Source organism: Acinonyx jubatus, chromosome X (genome assembly GCF_027475565.1).
Source record: "Acinonyx jubatus isolate Ajub_Pintada_27869175 chromosome X, VMU_Ajub_asm_v1.0, whole genome shotgun sequence".
Lineage (NCBI taxonomy): Eukaryota > Metazoa > Chordata > Mammalia > Carnivora > Felidae > Acinonyx > Acinonyx jubatus.
The window spans coordinates 94936547-94952952 of NC_069389.1; the positions used below are offsets into that span (position 1 = coordinate 94936547).

At 50.7% G+C, this 16406-nt stretch overlaps 1 protein-coding gene and 1 long non-coding RNA gene across 12 annotated transcripts in view; one reads left to right on the forward strand and one right to left on the reverse strand.

The window, feature by feature from the left end:
* Positions 1–1195: 1195 nt before the first annotated feature.
* Positions 1196–7455, reverse strand: LOC106970853 (uncharacterized). Of its 9 annotated transcripts, none has more exons than XR_003418402.2 (4): positions 7295–7455; positions 5963–6169; positions 3396–3722; positions 1196–1655 (listed from the first exon to the last, which is right to left on the reverse strand). It is a non-coding gene; the product is annotated as an uncharacterized LOC106970853 (long non-coding RNA). The 9 variants fall into 9 exon arrangements; XR_008289830.1 differs by lacking the exon at positions 5963–6169 and adding an exon at positions 6170–6302; XR_008289831.1 differs by lacking the exons at positions 5963–6169; positions 7295–7455 and adding exons at positions 6170–6302; positions 7003–7026.
* Positions 6499–16406, forward strand: part of SLC25A43 (solute carrier family 25 member 43) — a 34314-nt gene continuing 24406 nt past the window's right edge. For all 3 annotated transcript variants that reach the window (XM_053201602.1, XM_053201603.1, XM_053201604.1), the window contains exons 1-2: positions 6499–7007; positions 15101–15342. In XM_053201602.1, the coding sequence (XP_053057577.1) occupies positions 6733–7007; positions 15101–15342 (517 nt within the window). In that variant the 5' untranslated portion in view covers positions 6499–6732. The remainder of the gene's footprint in view (positions 7008–15100; positions 15343–16406) is intronic.

Here is a 16406-nt window from a genome sequence, read left to right on the forward strand (position 1 = left end):
CTTCCTGTAACTAACGATGGCAGAGTGACGTGCGTCAACCAGCGCTCCGGGCGCAGCGGGGGACACAGCTGTGAACAAGCGACAAGATCCCTGCCCTCGTGAATCTTACACTCTGGTAGGTGAAAACACAGGCGATCAACCGAGAAAGAAAAGTGGCAGATCGGGACAGATGCTATAGGGAGAATTGGAAGGTGGCAAAATGTGGTAGAGTGAACAGGGCCTCCGTGGAATGGGTAGAAAGGCCAGCGCTGTGGGGCGCCTGGGTGGCTTGGTCGTTTAAGCGTCCGACTTCGGCTCAGGTCATGATCTCGCGGTCCGTGAGTTCGAGCCCCGCGTCGGGCTCTGTGCTGACAGCTCAGAGCCTGCAGCCTGTTTCAGATTCTGTGTCTCCCTCTCTCTGACCCTCCCCTGTTCATGCTCTGTCTCTCTCTGTCTCAAAAATAAATAAACGTTAAAAAAAAAAATTAAAAAAAAAAAAAAAACGAAGAAAGGCCAGCGCTCAGGGGAGGTAACATTTCGCCTGAGCTTTGAACGAGCCGAAGGAACCAGCTCCTCAAACGTCTGAGGAAAGAACTTTCCAGGCCGAGGGAGCAGCGGCGAGAGCACGTGGTTCTCAAAAGGAACGGCGCTGGCTTCTAGGGGGGCGTTTTGAAAATGGGGGGGGGGGCGCCTCACCGATTGCGGTGCTCTCCTGGCAATCAATGGGCAAAGGCCAGGCCTCTGCGATGCAGGGGAATGTCCTGCCTCCTTCATGACTTCCATAGATCCTACCAGACACTCGTGTTAATAATAATCATCCGAGTTGAGAGCTTAACTCTGCTCAACTCAAAGACGAACCGGCTTTTGCACGGTTTCCTGTGCATGAAATTTCCCAGGAACGCAACTAACACGTAAATGGAAGGTACCTCGTATTTTGTTGCATTCGGACCTTCACCAAGAGCCGGTCAACATTTTGAAACCGACCCCTCCTGAGGGTAAAGCCAATGTCACAGAAAACACTGTACCGAACGGGAATGCTTCAGAGGAAATTGATGGCGGATGAGAGCACTTTTGTTAATTGGTAGATTTTTTGTTGTTGTTGTTAAATTGGCAAAAAGAGCGGGGGAGGGAAACAGTACTGTGAGGAAGGAAAAAATTACCTCTGCCCTCCAGGATCCTTCTAGCTGGAGTAAGAAGCAAATGGACCGGAGACAAATTAACAGGAGAAAATCAAATTTAATTTCAGGGGCATAGGGAATCCACACACGCGTAAGATTCCAAAGACAGCCAGGCAGTGCGAAGTCACCCTGAACTAAGGAGGAGGAAGGAGTCTGAGACTACAAAGGGAAGGAATGCTCACAGGAAGAATGAAAAAGAGCGAACGTGGTAAATAAATGTTGACTGGGTCATCCAGAAACAATGGGACACAAGGAAGATTTTGATCAACCAGACCTTGCTGAATTCCTCGCTCTCCACCATACCTACTTCACATTATAATGTAGGTAAATATGGCAATGGCTCCCTTCCTGGAGCACGTCCCCAATCTCATTTCTTTGAGGCAGTTTTGGGGGCAAGGTCAAAATTTCTCCCTGCGTCTTCTGGGCCTGGATTGTTTTCAGTTCGGCATGATCTGCGTGACCAAAGTGGCACATCTTGGGGGCAGTCGGCCTTGGCCCCTACAACACAAAAGGGCACAGTCAAAACTCAATCTCCCTTGCACCTCTGTTCCCAAGTTTGACGTTTCCCTTCCTTGAGGGAACCTGTTGAATAGCTTTTTGGATGTCTCTCCAGAGGAATTATCTCGCTTTTGTTTAAAAGAAAGCCTGGCATGGGGCGCCTGGGTGGCTCAGGTCATGATCTCCCAGTTCATGAGTTTGAACCCTGTGTCCGGCTCTGTGCTGGCGGTGAGGAGCCGGCTTGGGATTCTCGCTCTCTCCTCTCTCTCTGCCCCTCCCCTGCTCGTGCTCTGTCTCTCGATAATAAATAAACACTTAAAAATGAGAAAAAAAGAAAAAAGAAAAGAAAAAAATTCAACTGAGTAAATGTAAAGATCAAATTGCCAGCACTCCATCTAGCAGATAGTAAGGAGCTCCACTGAGCTGCAGCTGAGGGTTTTAAAGGTGGGGGTGGGTGGGCCGGTATTCTTAGCAAAGAATGCATTGTTTTAGGCAAGGTCACCCCCCTAAGGGGAATGGGAGGGTCCAGCAGCGTTACCTCCAAATGCTGACCAGAAAAGTCCCAGGTTGGTTAAGGACCACATTTCTGGGAGAAGCTGGGAAGCTGCAATTAGCCTGGGTACTAAGTTTTGGTGGGGTTTAACTTAAGTGACTCCATTTTTAACAGAAGGAGGGAACAAAGGGAGGGGGAAACCCACATAAAGGAGTATCTGAGCGTGAAAAAAAAATGCAAGGAAAGGTGCACAGATGCCTGCCAAGCTCTTACCCCTGAGCACCTCGAAGCATGTGCAGGGGGCGCCTAACTCTCTTTAATACACTACTGTTTGTCCCAGCTTCTGACAGGCATGTACTACTTCTGTAATTTGCAAAATTCCACAAGGCTAAAGAATAGAAGACAAATTAAGAGAGCAGGCATCAACTAACTTTGGTATAATCATAGCAAGATAGGGGTGCCTGGGTGGCTCGGTCAGTTGAGCGTCCGACTTCGGCTCAGGTCATGATCTCGCGGTTGGTGAGTTCGCGTCCCACGTCAGGCTCTGTGCTGATGGCTCAGAGCCTGAAGCCTGCTTCGGATTCCGTGGGTCCCTTTCTCTCTGCCCATCCCCCACTCATATTCTCTCTCTCTCTCTCTCTCTCTCTCTCTCTCTCTCTCTCAAATAAATAAACATTAAAAAATTTTTTTAAAATCATAGCAAGGTACACTATAATCTGAGAAACATCAGCAAGTCAACTAAAGTAATTTATTGTTTAAAAAAAAAGCCCAAACTGGAGTCACTTGCCCCCCACCTAGGACAGCAAGCTGAGATTTAGTTTCCACCTCTCCCAGGAATGTGACTTTCTAACAGCCAACCTGAAATGTTTCCCTCAGCACTTGTCATGTAACCTGCATGATAAACACCCTGCCATTCCCTTCCGGCACTGCCCACCCCTCCAAAGCAGGTGTCCTGGCCCACAGCAATCCTTTCTTTTCTTTTGCTAATAACAATCCCAACGAGGCTCCAGGCTCTAAACTGTCAGCACAGAGCCCTATGCAGGGCTCGAACTCACGAAGAACCGTAAGATCATGACCTGGGCCCAAGTCAGAGGCTTAACTGACTGAGCCCCTCACGCGCCCCAATTTTTATTTTTATTTTAAAGTAATCTCTACACCCAACGTGGGGCTCGAACTTGCAACCACGAGATCAGGAGTCACACGCTCCGCCGACTGAGTCCCGCCTCCTCTTTAAAAAGTAACCATACCTTTTTAACAGAGAATTCTAGTTTCACATCACATTCCTTTTCCAAAGCTGGGGATCCTTAACCTGCTAGTGCTTCTTCACAGACATTTCAACGAGGGTGCAACAGAAGCAGTAACGTTAGCTTGAGTCTACAAGGCACAGTGCACATCCAAGACACCGTCAGAAACTGATTTATGGTTAAGATCAACGCACACCAGGTTGTCAATCCTAGCGAATGAATGGGCCGTAGCAGAGTAAAAAGAACACACCTCATTGTGTTAGCACCCTATCTCGAAAAGACAGGACAGGCAATACATATTCCTGTTTGTCATGTTACCGTTTAACGCACCTGCAGTAAAAAGAAACATATACTTTTTTACTTTCTGGGTTAAAATAAACCGTCTCCCAGCTCCCAGCTATGAAAAGTGAAACACTTGTTCCTGCCTCTGGCTCACTGGAGCATCTTATTCGTGCTGGGCACAAAAAGAACAGCAGCGCTGGAGACAAGAGCATGTATGTACCCTGTCGTCAGGACGGGTGCACTTGTGACGCTCACGCAAGCTGCCTTAAAACAAAATGAAAAACAGGAGTGCCTGGGTGGCTCAGTCGGTTAAGCGTCCGACTTCGGCTCGGGTCACGATCTCACGGCTCGTCGGTTCGAGCCCCGCGTCGGGCTCTGTGCTGACAGCTCGGAGCCTGGAGCCTGCTGCGGACCCTCTCTCTCTGCCCCTCCCCAGCTTGTGTTCTCTCTCGCTTTCAAAAGTAAATAAAACATTAAACAAAATGAAAACCAGAGGCACCTGGGTGGCTCAGTCAGGCGACTAACTCCACGTCAGCTCAGGTCTGGATCTCAGGGTTGTGCCTTTAAGTCCCACAGTGGGTTCACATGCTGGGCACTGGGCGTGAGGCCTACTTAAAATATTACATATATATATATAATTATTTATTTAGATGCCTTTTAGAAAAGGTTTCTTTATTGTCCTGTGTGTCAGTAACTTGTAGAAAATAACTGTATGAAGGGCGCCTGGGAGGCTCAGTCAGTTAAGCATCTGATTTGGGCTCAGGGCGTGATCTCACAATTTGTGGGTTCGAGCCCTCCATCGGGCTCTGTGCTGACAGCTCAGGGCCTGGAGCCTGCTTCAGATCCTGTGTGTGTGTGTCCCTCTCTCTCTCTGTCTCTGCTCCTCTCCTACTCATGCTCTTTCTCTCTCTCAAAAATAAAAAAGAGGGGTCCCTGGGTAGCTCAGTCGGTTAAGCATGCGACTTTAGCTCAGATCATGATCTCACAGTTCATGGGTTCAAGCCCTGCATTGGACTCTGTGCTGACAGCTCGGAGCCTGCTTCGGATTGTGTCTCCCCTCTCTCTCTCAAAAATAAACACTAAAAAAAAATGTTTTTTAAGAAGTAAAAAGAAAAAAGAAAAGAAAAGAACTGAATGAGCCTAAAAGCAACTGTGTACCTGCGATGTTTTACCCTAAGAGACTGCTGACCGCCCCTTTCCTTTTCACTGTTATTATCAATGTGGCTTTTTAAAAAGAGAGACAGGGAGAAATTGGGAATTCTTTTTAACTTAAGAAAATTCTTCTTAAAAACAAAAAAAGAAAATTCTTCTTGGGTTCTGGCCAAATCACTCTTACCCTCCATTCCTTGCCCTCTGAAGCTTACAAAACCACTGAAAATGTCCCTATTTGAGGTACACCCTGCAGTCATAGCGGACGTGTAGTGTAGCTATTAGGTGGCAGAAGACTGACCTAGATTTGAATCCCGCCTGCCTCCAGCAGCTGTGACCTAGAGCAGGTCAACCTCCCCGTCTCGGTTTCCCCTTCTGCAAAATAATACCTAATCGTAGCACACACAGTGCCTTCGGGGGCCATGGACAGGCGGTCCCAAGATGGACCACTTCGGCAGGCCAACTCTTTGGAGCTGAGGCAATAGAGACCCCGTGAGCTCAAAAGAAACGTTTGCCCCTCCCTTAACGACACAAAAGAATTTAAATTGAGGGTCTTTTCCTGAATAAAGGGCTATTACCAGAGATAAATTTTATCTGAGTGACGCATCTGTCTGGCAGGACAAACATCTAATTACCAAACATCTGCTCTTACTGCCCGGTGAGCTGCATTCCTTTCCTTTCAAGTCCCAGACCCTACCCCCTGCTGAGTTCAGGATGACTTATATCCCTTGTTTTGCCTGTCTTTGGAATTTTCACGTGTGTGTGGTTCCCTGTGTGTACAAAATTAAATTTGATCTTCTATTAATCTGTCTTATGTCAATTTGATTCTTTTGTTTAAGTATACTTATTTCTTTCTGACAGAGAGAGAGAGAGAGAGACAGAGAGCAAGCACGAGCAGGGAAGGGGCAGAGAATCCCAAGCAGGCTGTACAAAGTCAGCCCGAGCTGCACTGGGGTGGGGGGCGGGGGCGGGGGGCAAGGAGCTCGAACTCAGGAACCGTGAGATCATGACCAGGGCTGAAATCCAGAGTTCGGCGCTAATCGGACTGAGCCACCCAGGCGCCCCTCGTGTCAATTTGATTCTTTATCTAGAAGGACCCTGAAGGGGACAGGAAATTCTTGCTGCCCGGAGGTGCTTACCTGTGTCATTGTTCATTTAATCTTTACAACAACTCCTGGAGGAAGTAAGTACAGATCGAGCAACTGAGGCACGGAGAGGTTGGACTTCCCCCAGGTCACACGGCTGGTAAACTGCGGAGCCGAGATGCTAAGGCAGGTTCCAGAGTCCAAACTCTAGCCGCCACCACGTACAGCCTCTCCAAAGGAGGGCAGTAAACGAGGACGTACCTGTTCAAGGATGATTTGAGGATTAAATGAGATCATGTGCGGGAGGGAACCCGATGTTTGACAAGGGCGACGGGTGGCAGCTGTGTGTAATCGGTTTCTTTTCCCCTTCTGCGTTGCGAAACTGGCCCGCCTTCTTCTTGGAGCAGAAAAGCAGAGGTCGGAAGGAGAGCCCCGGCCCGGGGAGGAAGCGGCCGAGGTGGAATGTGGAAAGGGGACGGGGGGGCGGGGGAAGAGAGGTAAACACGAGAGATGAGGCGGTGGGGGGAGCGCTGGAGACTTAGGAACCAAGAAGTGGGGGCGGCGGGGCCCTGGGAGCGTGGGGACTCTCAACTGCAAACAGAACCGGGCCCTCCGCAGCGCGCGCGGTGCAGGGGCGAGGCCTCAGCCCGGGGCGGCCTCCCCGCCCAGTCCCGGCCCCGAGGCCGGCGCGGGCGAGGACCCGGCTTCCCGTCCCGGCCGCGGCCCGCCCCGTTGCCGGGCGGGGCCCGATCCGCCCGCCGCGCCGGGAGCCGCAGCCCCGCGCCACGCGGTCCCCACGGGCCGGGCCGGGCGGCCGGGGCGCGATGGCGACGTGGCGGCGGGACGGCCGGCTGACGGGCGGCCAGCGGCTGCTGTGCGCCGGCGTGGCGGGGGCGCTCAGCCTGAGCCTCACTGCGCCGCTCGAGCTCGCCACCGTGCTGGCCCAGGTCGGCGCCCGGCGGGGCCGGGCCCGGGGGCCGTGGGCCGAGGGGCTCCGGGTGTGGCGCGCCGAGGGGCCCCGGGCCCTGTGGAAGGGGAACGCGGTGGCGTGCCTGCGCCTCTTCCCCTGCAGCGCCGTGCAGCTCGCCGCCTACCGCAAGTAAGCCGGGGTAGGGTAGGGGCGGGGCGGGCCCGGGAGCCGGAGCCGGGAGGCCGCCGCGGCCCGACGCCGCCCTGCTGCCCGGGCCCGCGCTTGGGGCGGGGGGGGGGGGGGGGGGGGCGGCGCGCTCGGGGAGCGGGGGGAGGGGGCGCAGCCTCCTTCCAGATCGCGTGCGAGCCCCTCGGGGCACTTCGGCCGGGACGCGGGCCCCCGGGGCGCACTCTGGGGCTCCCTGCCCCGCCAGGCGCCGTTTTGTGGGGGCGCGGCCCCCGCCCGGAGAGGCTCACCGGTGTCGGACGGGCGAGGACGTGGAATGGGGCAAAAGCATCTCCAGAGAGCTGGCTCCAAACCATTCCCACCGTCCACCGACTTGGAAAGTTCCGTGCACCGACTTGCAAAGTTCGCCTTGGGCTGCCTCAGGAGAGACAGACCCCGTGGAAGGGGTGTCTGCGCGGTGGCGCAGTTGAGAGCAAAGCCCGCCGAAGAAAGTGCTTGGTTAGGGGGAGGTGCCACAAAAGGCCACAGATTTCTGCCCGCCCCCCCCCCTCCCCGAAGCTTGCCTTTTGGGCTCACCAGAGGCTGCAAACAGGCCCCTCAACTTACTGTCTCGCCGCACCCTCTGCCCACCGGCCTCCTCCTTTGGGCTTTTTTTCACCTTCTCCAACAAGAGCTGCTTTTTTTTTTTTTAAATGTTTGTTTTTGAAACAGAGAGAGGGCGACTCGGGGAGGGATAGAGAGCCGGAGGAGACCTAGAATGTGAAGCACGCTCCAGGCTCTGAGCTTGTCAGCACAGAGCTGGAGGCGGGGCTCGAACTCCCGAACTGATCGTGACCTGAGCTGAAGTCGGAGGCTTAACCCACTGAGCCACGCAGGCGCCCTCAACAGCTGCTTCTTAAGGAAACTTATCGAAACATGTAAATACCAGATGAGTCTTCAAAGCTTCCTCAGAGCTCAGAGATATCTGCATTTTAACTGAAAACAAGCTTAAAAGAATGAAATGGTACTGATGGAATTTCAGGAAGAGGGGATGTTTCTGTACTTGGGTTGGGATGGTCCCTGTGTTCCTCATTCGGTGGCGCACAGTGCCAACTCCGAAGACTGGCCTTGGCTCTGAATTAGACAAACAGCTCACAGTCTTAATCACACAGTTGAAGCCTTGGAGGCGAACAGCCGGGATTTTTGCCTTTTTTCTGGGAGGCCCGGCTTACCTGGCAGCTGACAAGCCAGGTGGAATCATTCTTCTCATTGAGTCTCTAGCGTGCATGACCTAGGCTTGGGAGAAGTTACCTTCTCTTCCCCTGGGGAGGAAAGGTAGTGAGATCCTGGGGCATTTCTCTCAAGGCTCTCTTGCGACATCTGGCCTGATGTCTGTAAACAGTTCTCTGAGGGGTTTTTTTTTTTTTTTTTGTAAGTTTTATTTATCCTGAGAGAGAGTGGGAAAGCGGGGGAGAGAATCCCAAGCAGGCTCCCTACTGTCAGTGCAAAGCCCGACACAGGACTCGAACTCAGGAAGCTGGAGATCATGACCTGAGCGGAAGTCAGACACTCAACTGACTGAGCCACCCAGGCGCCCCAGTTATCAGAGTTTTAATGACTCCAGTCCTCCCTACTTCCCTCCATTCTCCACAAAGTGGTATGGAAATCTTACTTTGGAATGTGTACCAAGGAGAAGGGGGTGGAACTTTGAAGGCTGGTTGAAGTATTGTCAGCTGTTCTGGGGACAGCCTTCCTCTGAGAGGAAGACCTTTTCCTCTGTGGGAGGTTCTTCTAGCTGAACTAAGAAATTGACGTGAAACAGATTAAGGGGAGAAAGCCAAACTTAATTTCCTATGTATGTTCGGGAGTACACACACACACACACACACACACACACACACACACACACACACACACGAGATTGCAAAGACTGGCAAAATGAGGTAGAGATGTCACTCCAAACTAAGGAGAAGGAGGTGTAGGGGTCTGGGACTAAGAGTAAAATGTTTGGTGAACAAGTGTTTGCTGGGCCACTCAGAAACAAGGGGACTTAGGAATTTTTTCATTATTTTTAAGTTTTTTATGCATTTATTTATTTTTGAGTGACAGAGCATGAGTAGGGGGAGGCAGAGAGAGAACAGAACCTGAAGCAAGCTCCTGAAGATGACGAAGCCTGCCCTTGGCCTTGGCACCACCTAGTATGTATAGACATCATTGGATTTTTTTTAACAGCACCATTGAGATATTGACCTATAAAAAGTGTATATGTTTAAGGTGTACGACTTGATGTTTTGATGGACGTTGTGAAATGATCGCAATCAAGCTAACCAATATATCCATCACCTCTACGTTGTGTGTGTGCGTGTAGACGCACACATTGGATTTCTACAATTCCTGCCTCCTGCCCTGTAAGGTCCATAAGGTGGGAAGCATTATGCCCATTTTACAGATGCAGAATTGGGCTCAGACTGGCCGCACCACTCCTCAGTGATTGAGCAGAGAGCCCCGTCACCTGACCTTCTGTCTCCAGATCTATTATTCTATTACATCATGCTGCCTTTCTGTCTGCACTCATCTGACATTAATTTAGCCAGGCTTCATTAAGTACCTGCTGTGTGCGTAATGCTGGGGCCACGCAAAGATGAACGGGGCGCGGTCCCTGTGCACCAGAGCTTACAGAGTGATAGAAGAATAAGACTAGTGTGTCTGTAGCGTGTGGCTGAAATGCTATAGAAATTCACGCTTCTGGGGCGCCTGGCTGGCGCAGTCGGTAGAGCGTGCAACTCTTGATCTCGGAGTTGTGAGTTCCAGCCCCACGTGGGGTGTAGGGATTACTTAAAAATAAAATCTTAAAAAAAAAAAAAAGAAATTCACACTTCTGATGAGGAGAAGATGTGAAGACTTCACAGAGGAAGAAAGCCATCTGAGTTTGGCCTTGGGAGAACGAGGAGGAATCTGCTGGCAAAGACGGGGAGAAGGAGGTTGCAGGTAATGTCAAGAGCAAAGGCACAGAGGCGGGGAGGCATGTAGCATGGCTGGGACACAAGGTGGGTCTGCAGCAGTAATGGGAAGTACAGCCAGAAAAACAGGTTAGAATGAGACCTCAGAGTGCCAGGTTAAGAAGTCTGGTTCCGCACGGCCAAGGTTAGGCGTGGGAGATTTTTGAGGAGGTGGGGGGTGGGTGTGATGATGAAAGCAACTCCACGGGAATTACTGTCATCTGGTGGCAGGACCAGTTAGGGACCTGTTGCACTAGTTCGTGTAGCAGCTGAGGGCACCTGAGACAGGCTGGTGACTGGGAGAGGAAGAAAGAGATAGTTACCCGGGCTAAGCTAAGTTTGCTAATAATTTTTCCTGCGCGATTATTTTCTTTTTGGAAACTAAAAGGAAGTGTTTCAGTGAGTGGCTAGGCATAGAAAGCCAAGTGGTTGATTAATCATGGTGCCATCCTTCCTACATAAAGATGATACCTTTGGCCCAGCATCCTACTGACTCATCTCTACTCTTTCCTGGCCATGGGTTTGTGAAAACAGTTGGCGGAGGTTAATGGTATAGCCTATGATCGTGGGTTTGAACAAAGCGTAAGCATCCAGAATGTTCAGGAAATGGAGTGGTTAATTGACTTGCCCCCAGAGAGAATTAATGGCAGAGTTGGAGCTTGAACCCGGGTCTTCTGGCTCCTTAGTCCAGGGCTCTGCCCACCGTCATCTGTCTGCTCACTTGGATTTCTGATCAAAAGTCCACTCCATAGTCTTTTAGGAGCTAGGTCCTTGCAATAAATAGTACGTAACACAGTAGATGGCTTTCAAATACATCAAATAGTAGATGCTCATCCAACTTTACGCCACGACTCCTCGTCTAGCTATATAAACATTGGCCTGGGTCCCTGCAACACTGAAATAGTTCATAACCAACACCACCTCTTTATTGTATAACCACGTCATGAGCTTGGGTCTGGCTGCTAAGCTACGTTAGGTTGAAGCTCTACCTACATATGTCCAGGGTGTGTGAAATATCATTGCGGCTGAAAGGCAAGGGTCACTGCTGTTCACCAGCTTACCCAGTCTCCCTGGGAAAAGCTTCTGTGCTTCCGTGGGAAGCGAGCTGGGGGAGGAGAGCAGAAAGGGGGCCACTGCCGCCCCAGGCAATCAGACAAGAGCTTAAGCTGATGTCATCGATGGCCTATCAGGGTTGCCTGCCTTGACTCTGCAATTCTAAAGGGGAAGGATTGGTGGTCATTGCCTGTTCAGATGGTAAGAGCCTGAGAAGAAAGGACTCCTTCCTCTGGTTCCTTTTAATTTTGGAGATTTGAGAGGAAGACCCTCCTTTGTAAACCAGACTGATCAAAGACAAGGTTCCTATTCCTAGTCCGTCAAGGTATTCAGTGAACCAAGGGCCTGTTTCCCCTCCTGTTGCCCCGTGGGTCACTGCTTTGGCAGGACTGTTGAGCTCTGTTAGGACCTATGCTGGGCGCTAGCACCGTGTCTGGCACGTTGTAGATGTTCAATAAATGGGGAATGAATGAATTCAGGCCCCGGAAGTGGCCAAGTGGGATAGGGAAAACGGTGAGGCGATGAGAATGAATGGTGTTTCTTTTGGCATTTCAAACTCCCACCTTCGTCTAGATCCGTTCCAGCTTGCCGTGGGCCGCCCTTCCGGTCGAGCATTTCCATTTCCTCTGTCCCCCCTGCCCCTCCTCAGGGTCCCCTCCAACCTGACTAGCCTGGGGAGAAAAAAAAAAGGGAGGAACAAGGAAGTGTCCACGCCATGAAACAAGTCAATGGTCCCTTGGCGAATGCCTGCTATAGTTACTGCGACTTTCAAAAGCAGCTGGTTGGGGCGCCTGGGTGGCTCTGTCGGTTGAGCGCCCGACTTCCGCTCAGGTCATGATCTCACAGTTCATGAGTTCGAGCCCCGCGTCGGGCTCTGTGCTAACAGCTCGGAGCCTGGAGCCTGCTTCGGATTCTGCGTCTCCGTCTCTCTCTGCCCCTTCCCCGCTCATGCTCTGTCTCTCTCTGTCTCTCAAAAATGAATAAACATTAAAAAAAATTATACAAAAGCAGCTGGTTAACTCACGAGTGTTTCTTTTCTTTTTTAAGTTTTCCATTAGTGCAGTTAAGGCAGGTTGACAAAATGAAGTTAAGACTTTCCTACAGTTTGAAGGAGATGCTTTTAATCAATGAGTGTTTACCTGGGCGCCAAGGAAACCTTCCTGGAACCTCTTCATTGACTTCAGGACATGCCTCTTTGCGGGAGATTTAAAAGCCAAAGTACTGAGGATGCTCTCATTGTTAAAAAGATAATAATAATTTTATTTTAGCCTAGCCCCATTCACTTTCCTTTCAATCAAACCCTTGATATTTCTCTCCCACTCCCCTACCCCATTCTCTGGCAGAGAATATTGTTTTTCCTGGTCTCCAAGCGCTTTTTGATTTTGTCCTCATCAGCAAGGAGTAAAATTCCTTTGCTTCCTGGCCAGGGAATGGGTACTGTGTGAAAGTCCCTTCATAACCATTTCTGCCAAGGTAGGCCCTCATGACTAGGGGATGCACTGCTTCCAAAAAGGAGCACCTGGGTGGCTCAGGCGGTTGAGCGTCTCTGCCTCTTGGTTGCAGCTCGGGTCGTGATCTTGCGGTTCGTGGGTTCAAGCCCTGCGTCGGGCTCTGTGCTGACAGCGCTTGGGATTCTCTCTCTCTCCCTCCTGCTGTCTTCCTCTCTCTCAAAATAAATAAATAAGCTTTAAAAAGTTAAATAATAAACAAGTAAATAAAGGGGGGAAGAGAGAGAGAGACTGTAACACAGTGGCTTTCTGGTTGGCATTTGGAAAAGTCCACCCAAAGCCATTTTGGACTCCATTATAAAACTGTAGAGAAACACAAACCCCGTGTGCCCGCCACGCGGAAGTAACAGTACGAGCGACAGTATGAAAGTATAAAAGATACTTCAAGTATCTTCTTTGTTTTAATACAAGAAAATACAATATTACTAAGAAAGCAGGAGTCCTGTTCATTCTCATTCGCAGCCCCTTCCCCCCCTCCACCTTCCTGGAGGTCTATTTTACACACTTTTAGATGTATCTACGCCTCTCAATGAATGATACAAGGTATGATTTTCATGGGTGTGTTTTTCAGTGTAAATAGTTTCTTAATTGTCATACACTGGAAGTCAGCCTGAGACTTGCTTTCTGCACTCAACTTTATGCTTTCAGGATTATCCACGTGAATACATAGTTGCAAAGTCATTTTAACTACAGTATCCATTGTATGAGCGTGCTACAATTTATCTCCCTATGAATGGGCTTGTAGGTTGTGTGACTTTTCACAGCAACAGTGTCGAATGTGTCCTCACATGTACATGTGCAGAAGTTTCCCCAGGGGATGCACCTAGAAATGGAATTTCTGGGGCGAAAGGCTTTCTTTCAGTTGTGCTAGATACTATAAAGGGGCCATACCAAATTTACATTCCTTTTTTAATAATGTTTATTTTCAATTTTTTTTTCAACGTTTATTTATTTTTGGGACAGAGAGAGACAGAGCATGAACGGGGGAGGGGCAGAGAGAGAGGGAGACACAGAATCGGAAACAGGCTCCAAGGCTCTGAGCCATCAGCCCAGAGCCCGACGCGGGGCTCGAACTCCTGGACCGTGAGATCGTGACCTGGCTGAAGTCGGACGCTTAACCGACTGCGCCACCCAGGCGCCCCTAAAAATGTTTATTTATTTTCAAAGAGAGAAGAGGGAGGGGGCACCAGGAGGGACAAAGAGAATCCCAAGCAGGCTCTGCACTGTCAGCACAGAGCCTGATGTGGGGCTCGATCCCATGAACCGTGAGATCATGACCTGAGCCGAAGTGGGATGCTCAACCGACTGAGCCACCCAGGCGCCCCCCCCCCAATTTACATTTCTACCAGCAGTGGGTGAACATTCCTGTTTCCCCAGGTCCTCACCATCACTTCATATTCTCAGACTGTTTCATCTTTGCCAATCTGCGAGGGGAGAAATGGTACCTTGTTTTTACTTGTCGTTTCCCAGACAATGAGTGGGGTAACACATCTTCTCTTGTAATTGTTCAACCAATACATTTTTAAAACTCAACTACAGGGGGCGCAGGGGTGGCGCCTGGCGGGCTCAGTCGGTAGAGCCTGTGACTCCTGATCTCGGCATTGGAAGTTCAAGCCCCACATTGGGCACAGAGCTTAGTTAAAAAAAAAAAAAATCAACCACTGGGGATGCCCCAAGTTATCATTTCAAGGGATTCGCTTAAGTTTCAACAGAACCAAAGGGGCCCATTCCAGTATTTACCAAATACTCCTATTCATTTACATCCCACTGGCAAGCCAGGGTTGACAGGCAGATAACAGGGGGGAAATGCTTAAAATGAAGTGGGAAGAGGGGCACCTGGGGGGGGGCTCAGTCAGTTGAGCATCTGACTCTTGATTTCAGCTCAGGTCATGATCTCGCAGTTGGTGAGTTCGAGCCCCTCATTGGGGCTTGGTGCTGACAGCACAGAGCCTGCTTGGGATTCTCTGTGCCTCTCCCTCCCTCCCCACTCCCTGCCCCTGTCCCAACTCAGGCTCTCTCTCGCCAAATAAAGAAAGAAACTTTCTGGGGCGCCTGGGTGGCGCAGTCGGTTAAGCGTCCGACTTCAGCCAGGTCACGATCTCGCGGTCCGGGAGTTCGAGCCCCGCGTCGGGCTCTGGGCTGATGGCTCAGAGCCTGGAGCCTGTTTCCGATTCTGTGTCTCCCTCTCTCTCTGCCCCTCCCCCGTTCATGCTCTGTCTCTCTCTGTCCCAAAAATAAATAAACGTTGAAAAAAAAAATTTTTAAAAAAAAAAAAGAAAGAAACTTTCAAAAAATAAAATGGTTTTTAAAAAAATGAAGTGAGAAGAACTTAGGGTAGACATCAAGAAGAAGTTTGGACGGCTCCTCGCAGCTAACTAGAATTCTACAGATATAGTAGAAGCGAATGTGCTATTCATTCACCCTAATACATTAGTATAGTACTTTTCACTTTGGAAAACCTTTCCAAATGCTGGGAGATAATGCAAGAAATTGTAGAGAGCACTCTAGCACAATCCATAGCCGACACTCTTGGGCTTTTCCCCCTTTTGTTTCCTAGGTTTGTCATGCTGTTCACGGATGACCTGGGCCATATTTCCCAGTGGAGATCTATCATGGCGGGGAGTCTCGCAGGCATGGTTTCCACTGTTGTGACCTACCCTACAGACCTCATCAAAACCCGGCTGACTGTGCAGAACCTGCTGGAACCATCTTACCGAGGGATCTTCCATGCTTTTTCTACTGTCTATCAACAAGAAGGGTTCCTAGCCCTTTACCGAGGGGTTTCCCTTACTGTTCTAGGTAAGATGGAACTTTTCACCTTGTCCAAGAAAAGGCTGCGTTCTGTGATATGTATGAACGTACCGTATACCGTTGCTCGTAACCAGTTAAATGCAGCTTTTTGAGGTCGTGGTCACATGGATCCAATCCATATAGAGCCAGTTAGCTTGGTTCTATTCCATAGCCATACGCCCCACTTGCAACTTTGGCCTGTCACACCCCAGGGCGGGAAGGAGGAGGCAGTGGAGGTGGCTCAGCCCAAACTGATAGGAAGGCAACCCCACGCACCCCATCTGACTGCGGGGAGGCGTCTCAGCCTGCACCCATGGGCACGCACGACCAGGGCAACAACTGGAGCTTCTGTGGTCTTGGGAACCTTTGCCAGGGCTACAGACGCACGAGTCGCCCGTGTCCCCCAGTTGCCAGACGCAGCCGACTTTCACCCATTATCTGACCTTTGTTGCAGCGTTCGAGGAGACTGGCCACCCCTTCTTCCGGAAACTTGGCTTCTAGGACCCTACCGGCTTCTGGGTGTCTTCCCCATCTTTCTGGCTCACCTGACACTCTCCCTGGGGCTCCTTCCTTACCTTTCTTTCCACCCTGCATCCCCTCCCCGGGTGGCCTCAGCTAGGCCAGTGGCTTAAACAGGCATCATGATACTCTAATGACCCCCCAACGTCACCTCTGTAATAACAGAGACTAACGGTTCCCCTGCTGCTTCCTGTGGCTCAAGCGGGAAGAAATTTACAATCGCCTCAGCTCCCCTCTTCTCACCGCTGTGGCTTCAGTCAGCGCATACCGTCAACTCGACCCCTCCACTCTCAGTCTGTCGCCCCCTCCTTCCCTGCACCCACTGCGCTCATCCTCCCTCCCCGCAGACATGAGCAAGACGCTCCCACCTGGTCCCAGGCCCCGGTCTCTCCTGCCTACACTGAAATTAGCCCTGTCACCACCCCCATGACGCTGTCCTCCTTTAGAGCCTTCACTGATGGGCGCCTGGGTGGCTCAGTCGTTAAGCACCTGACTTCGGCTCAGGTCACCATCTCACAGTTCGTGGGTTCGAGTAGCACATCGGGTGAGCTCGA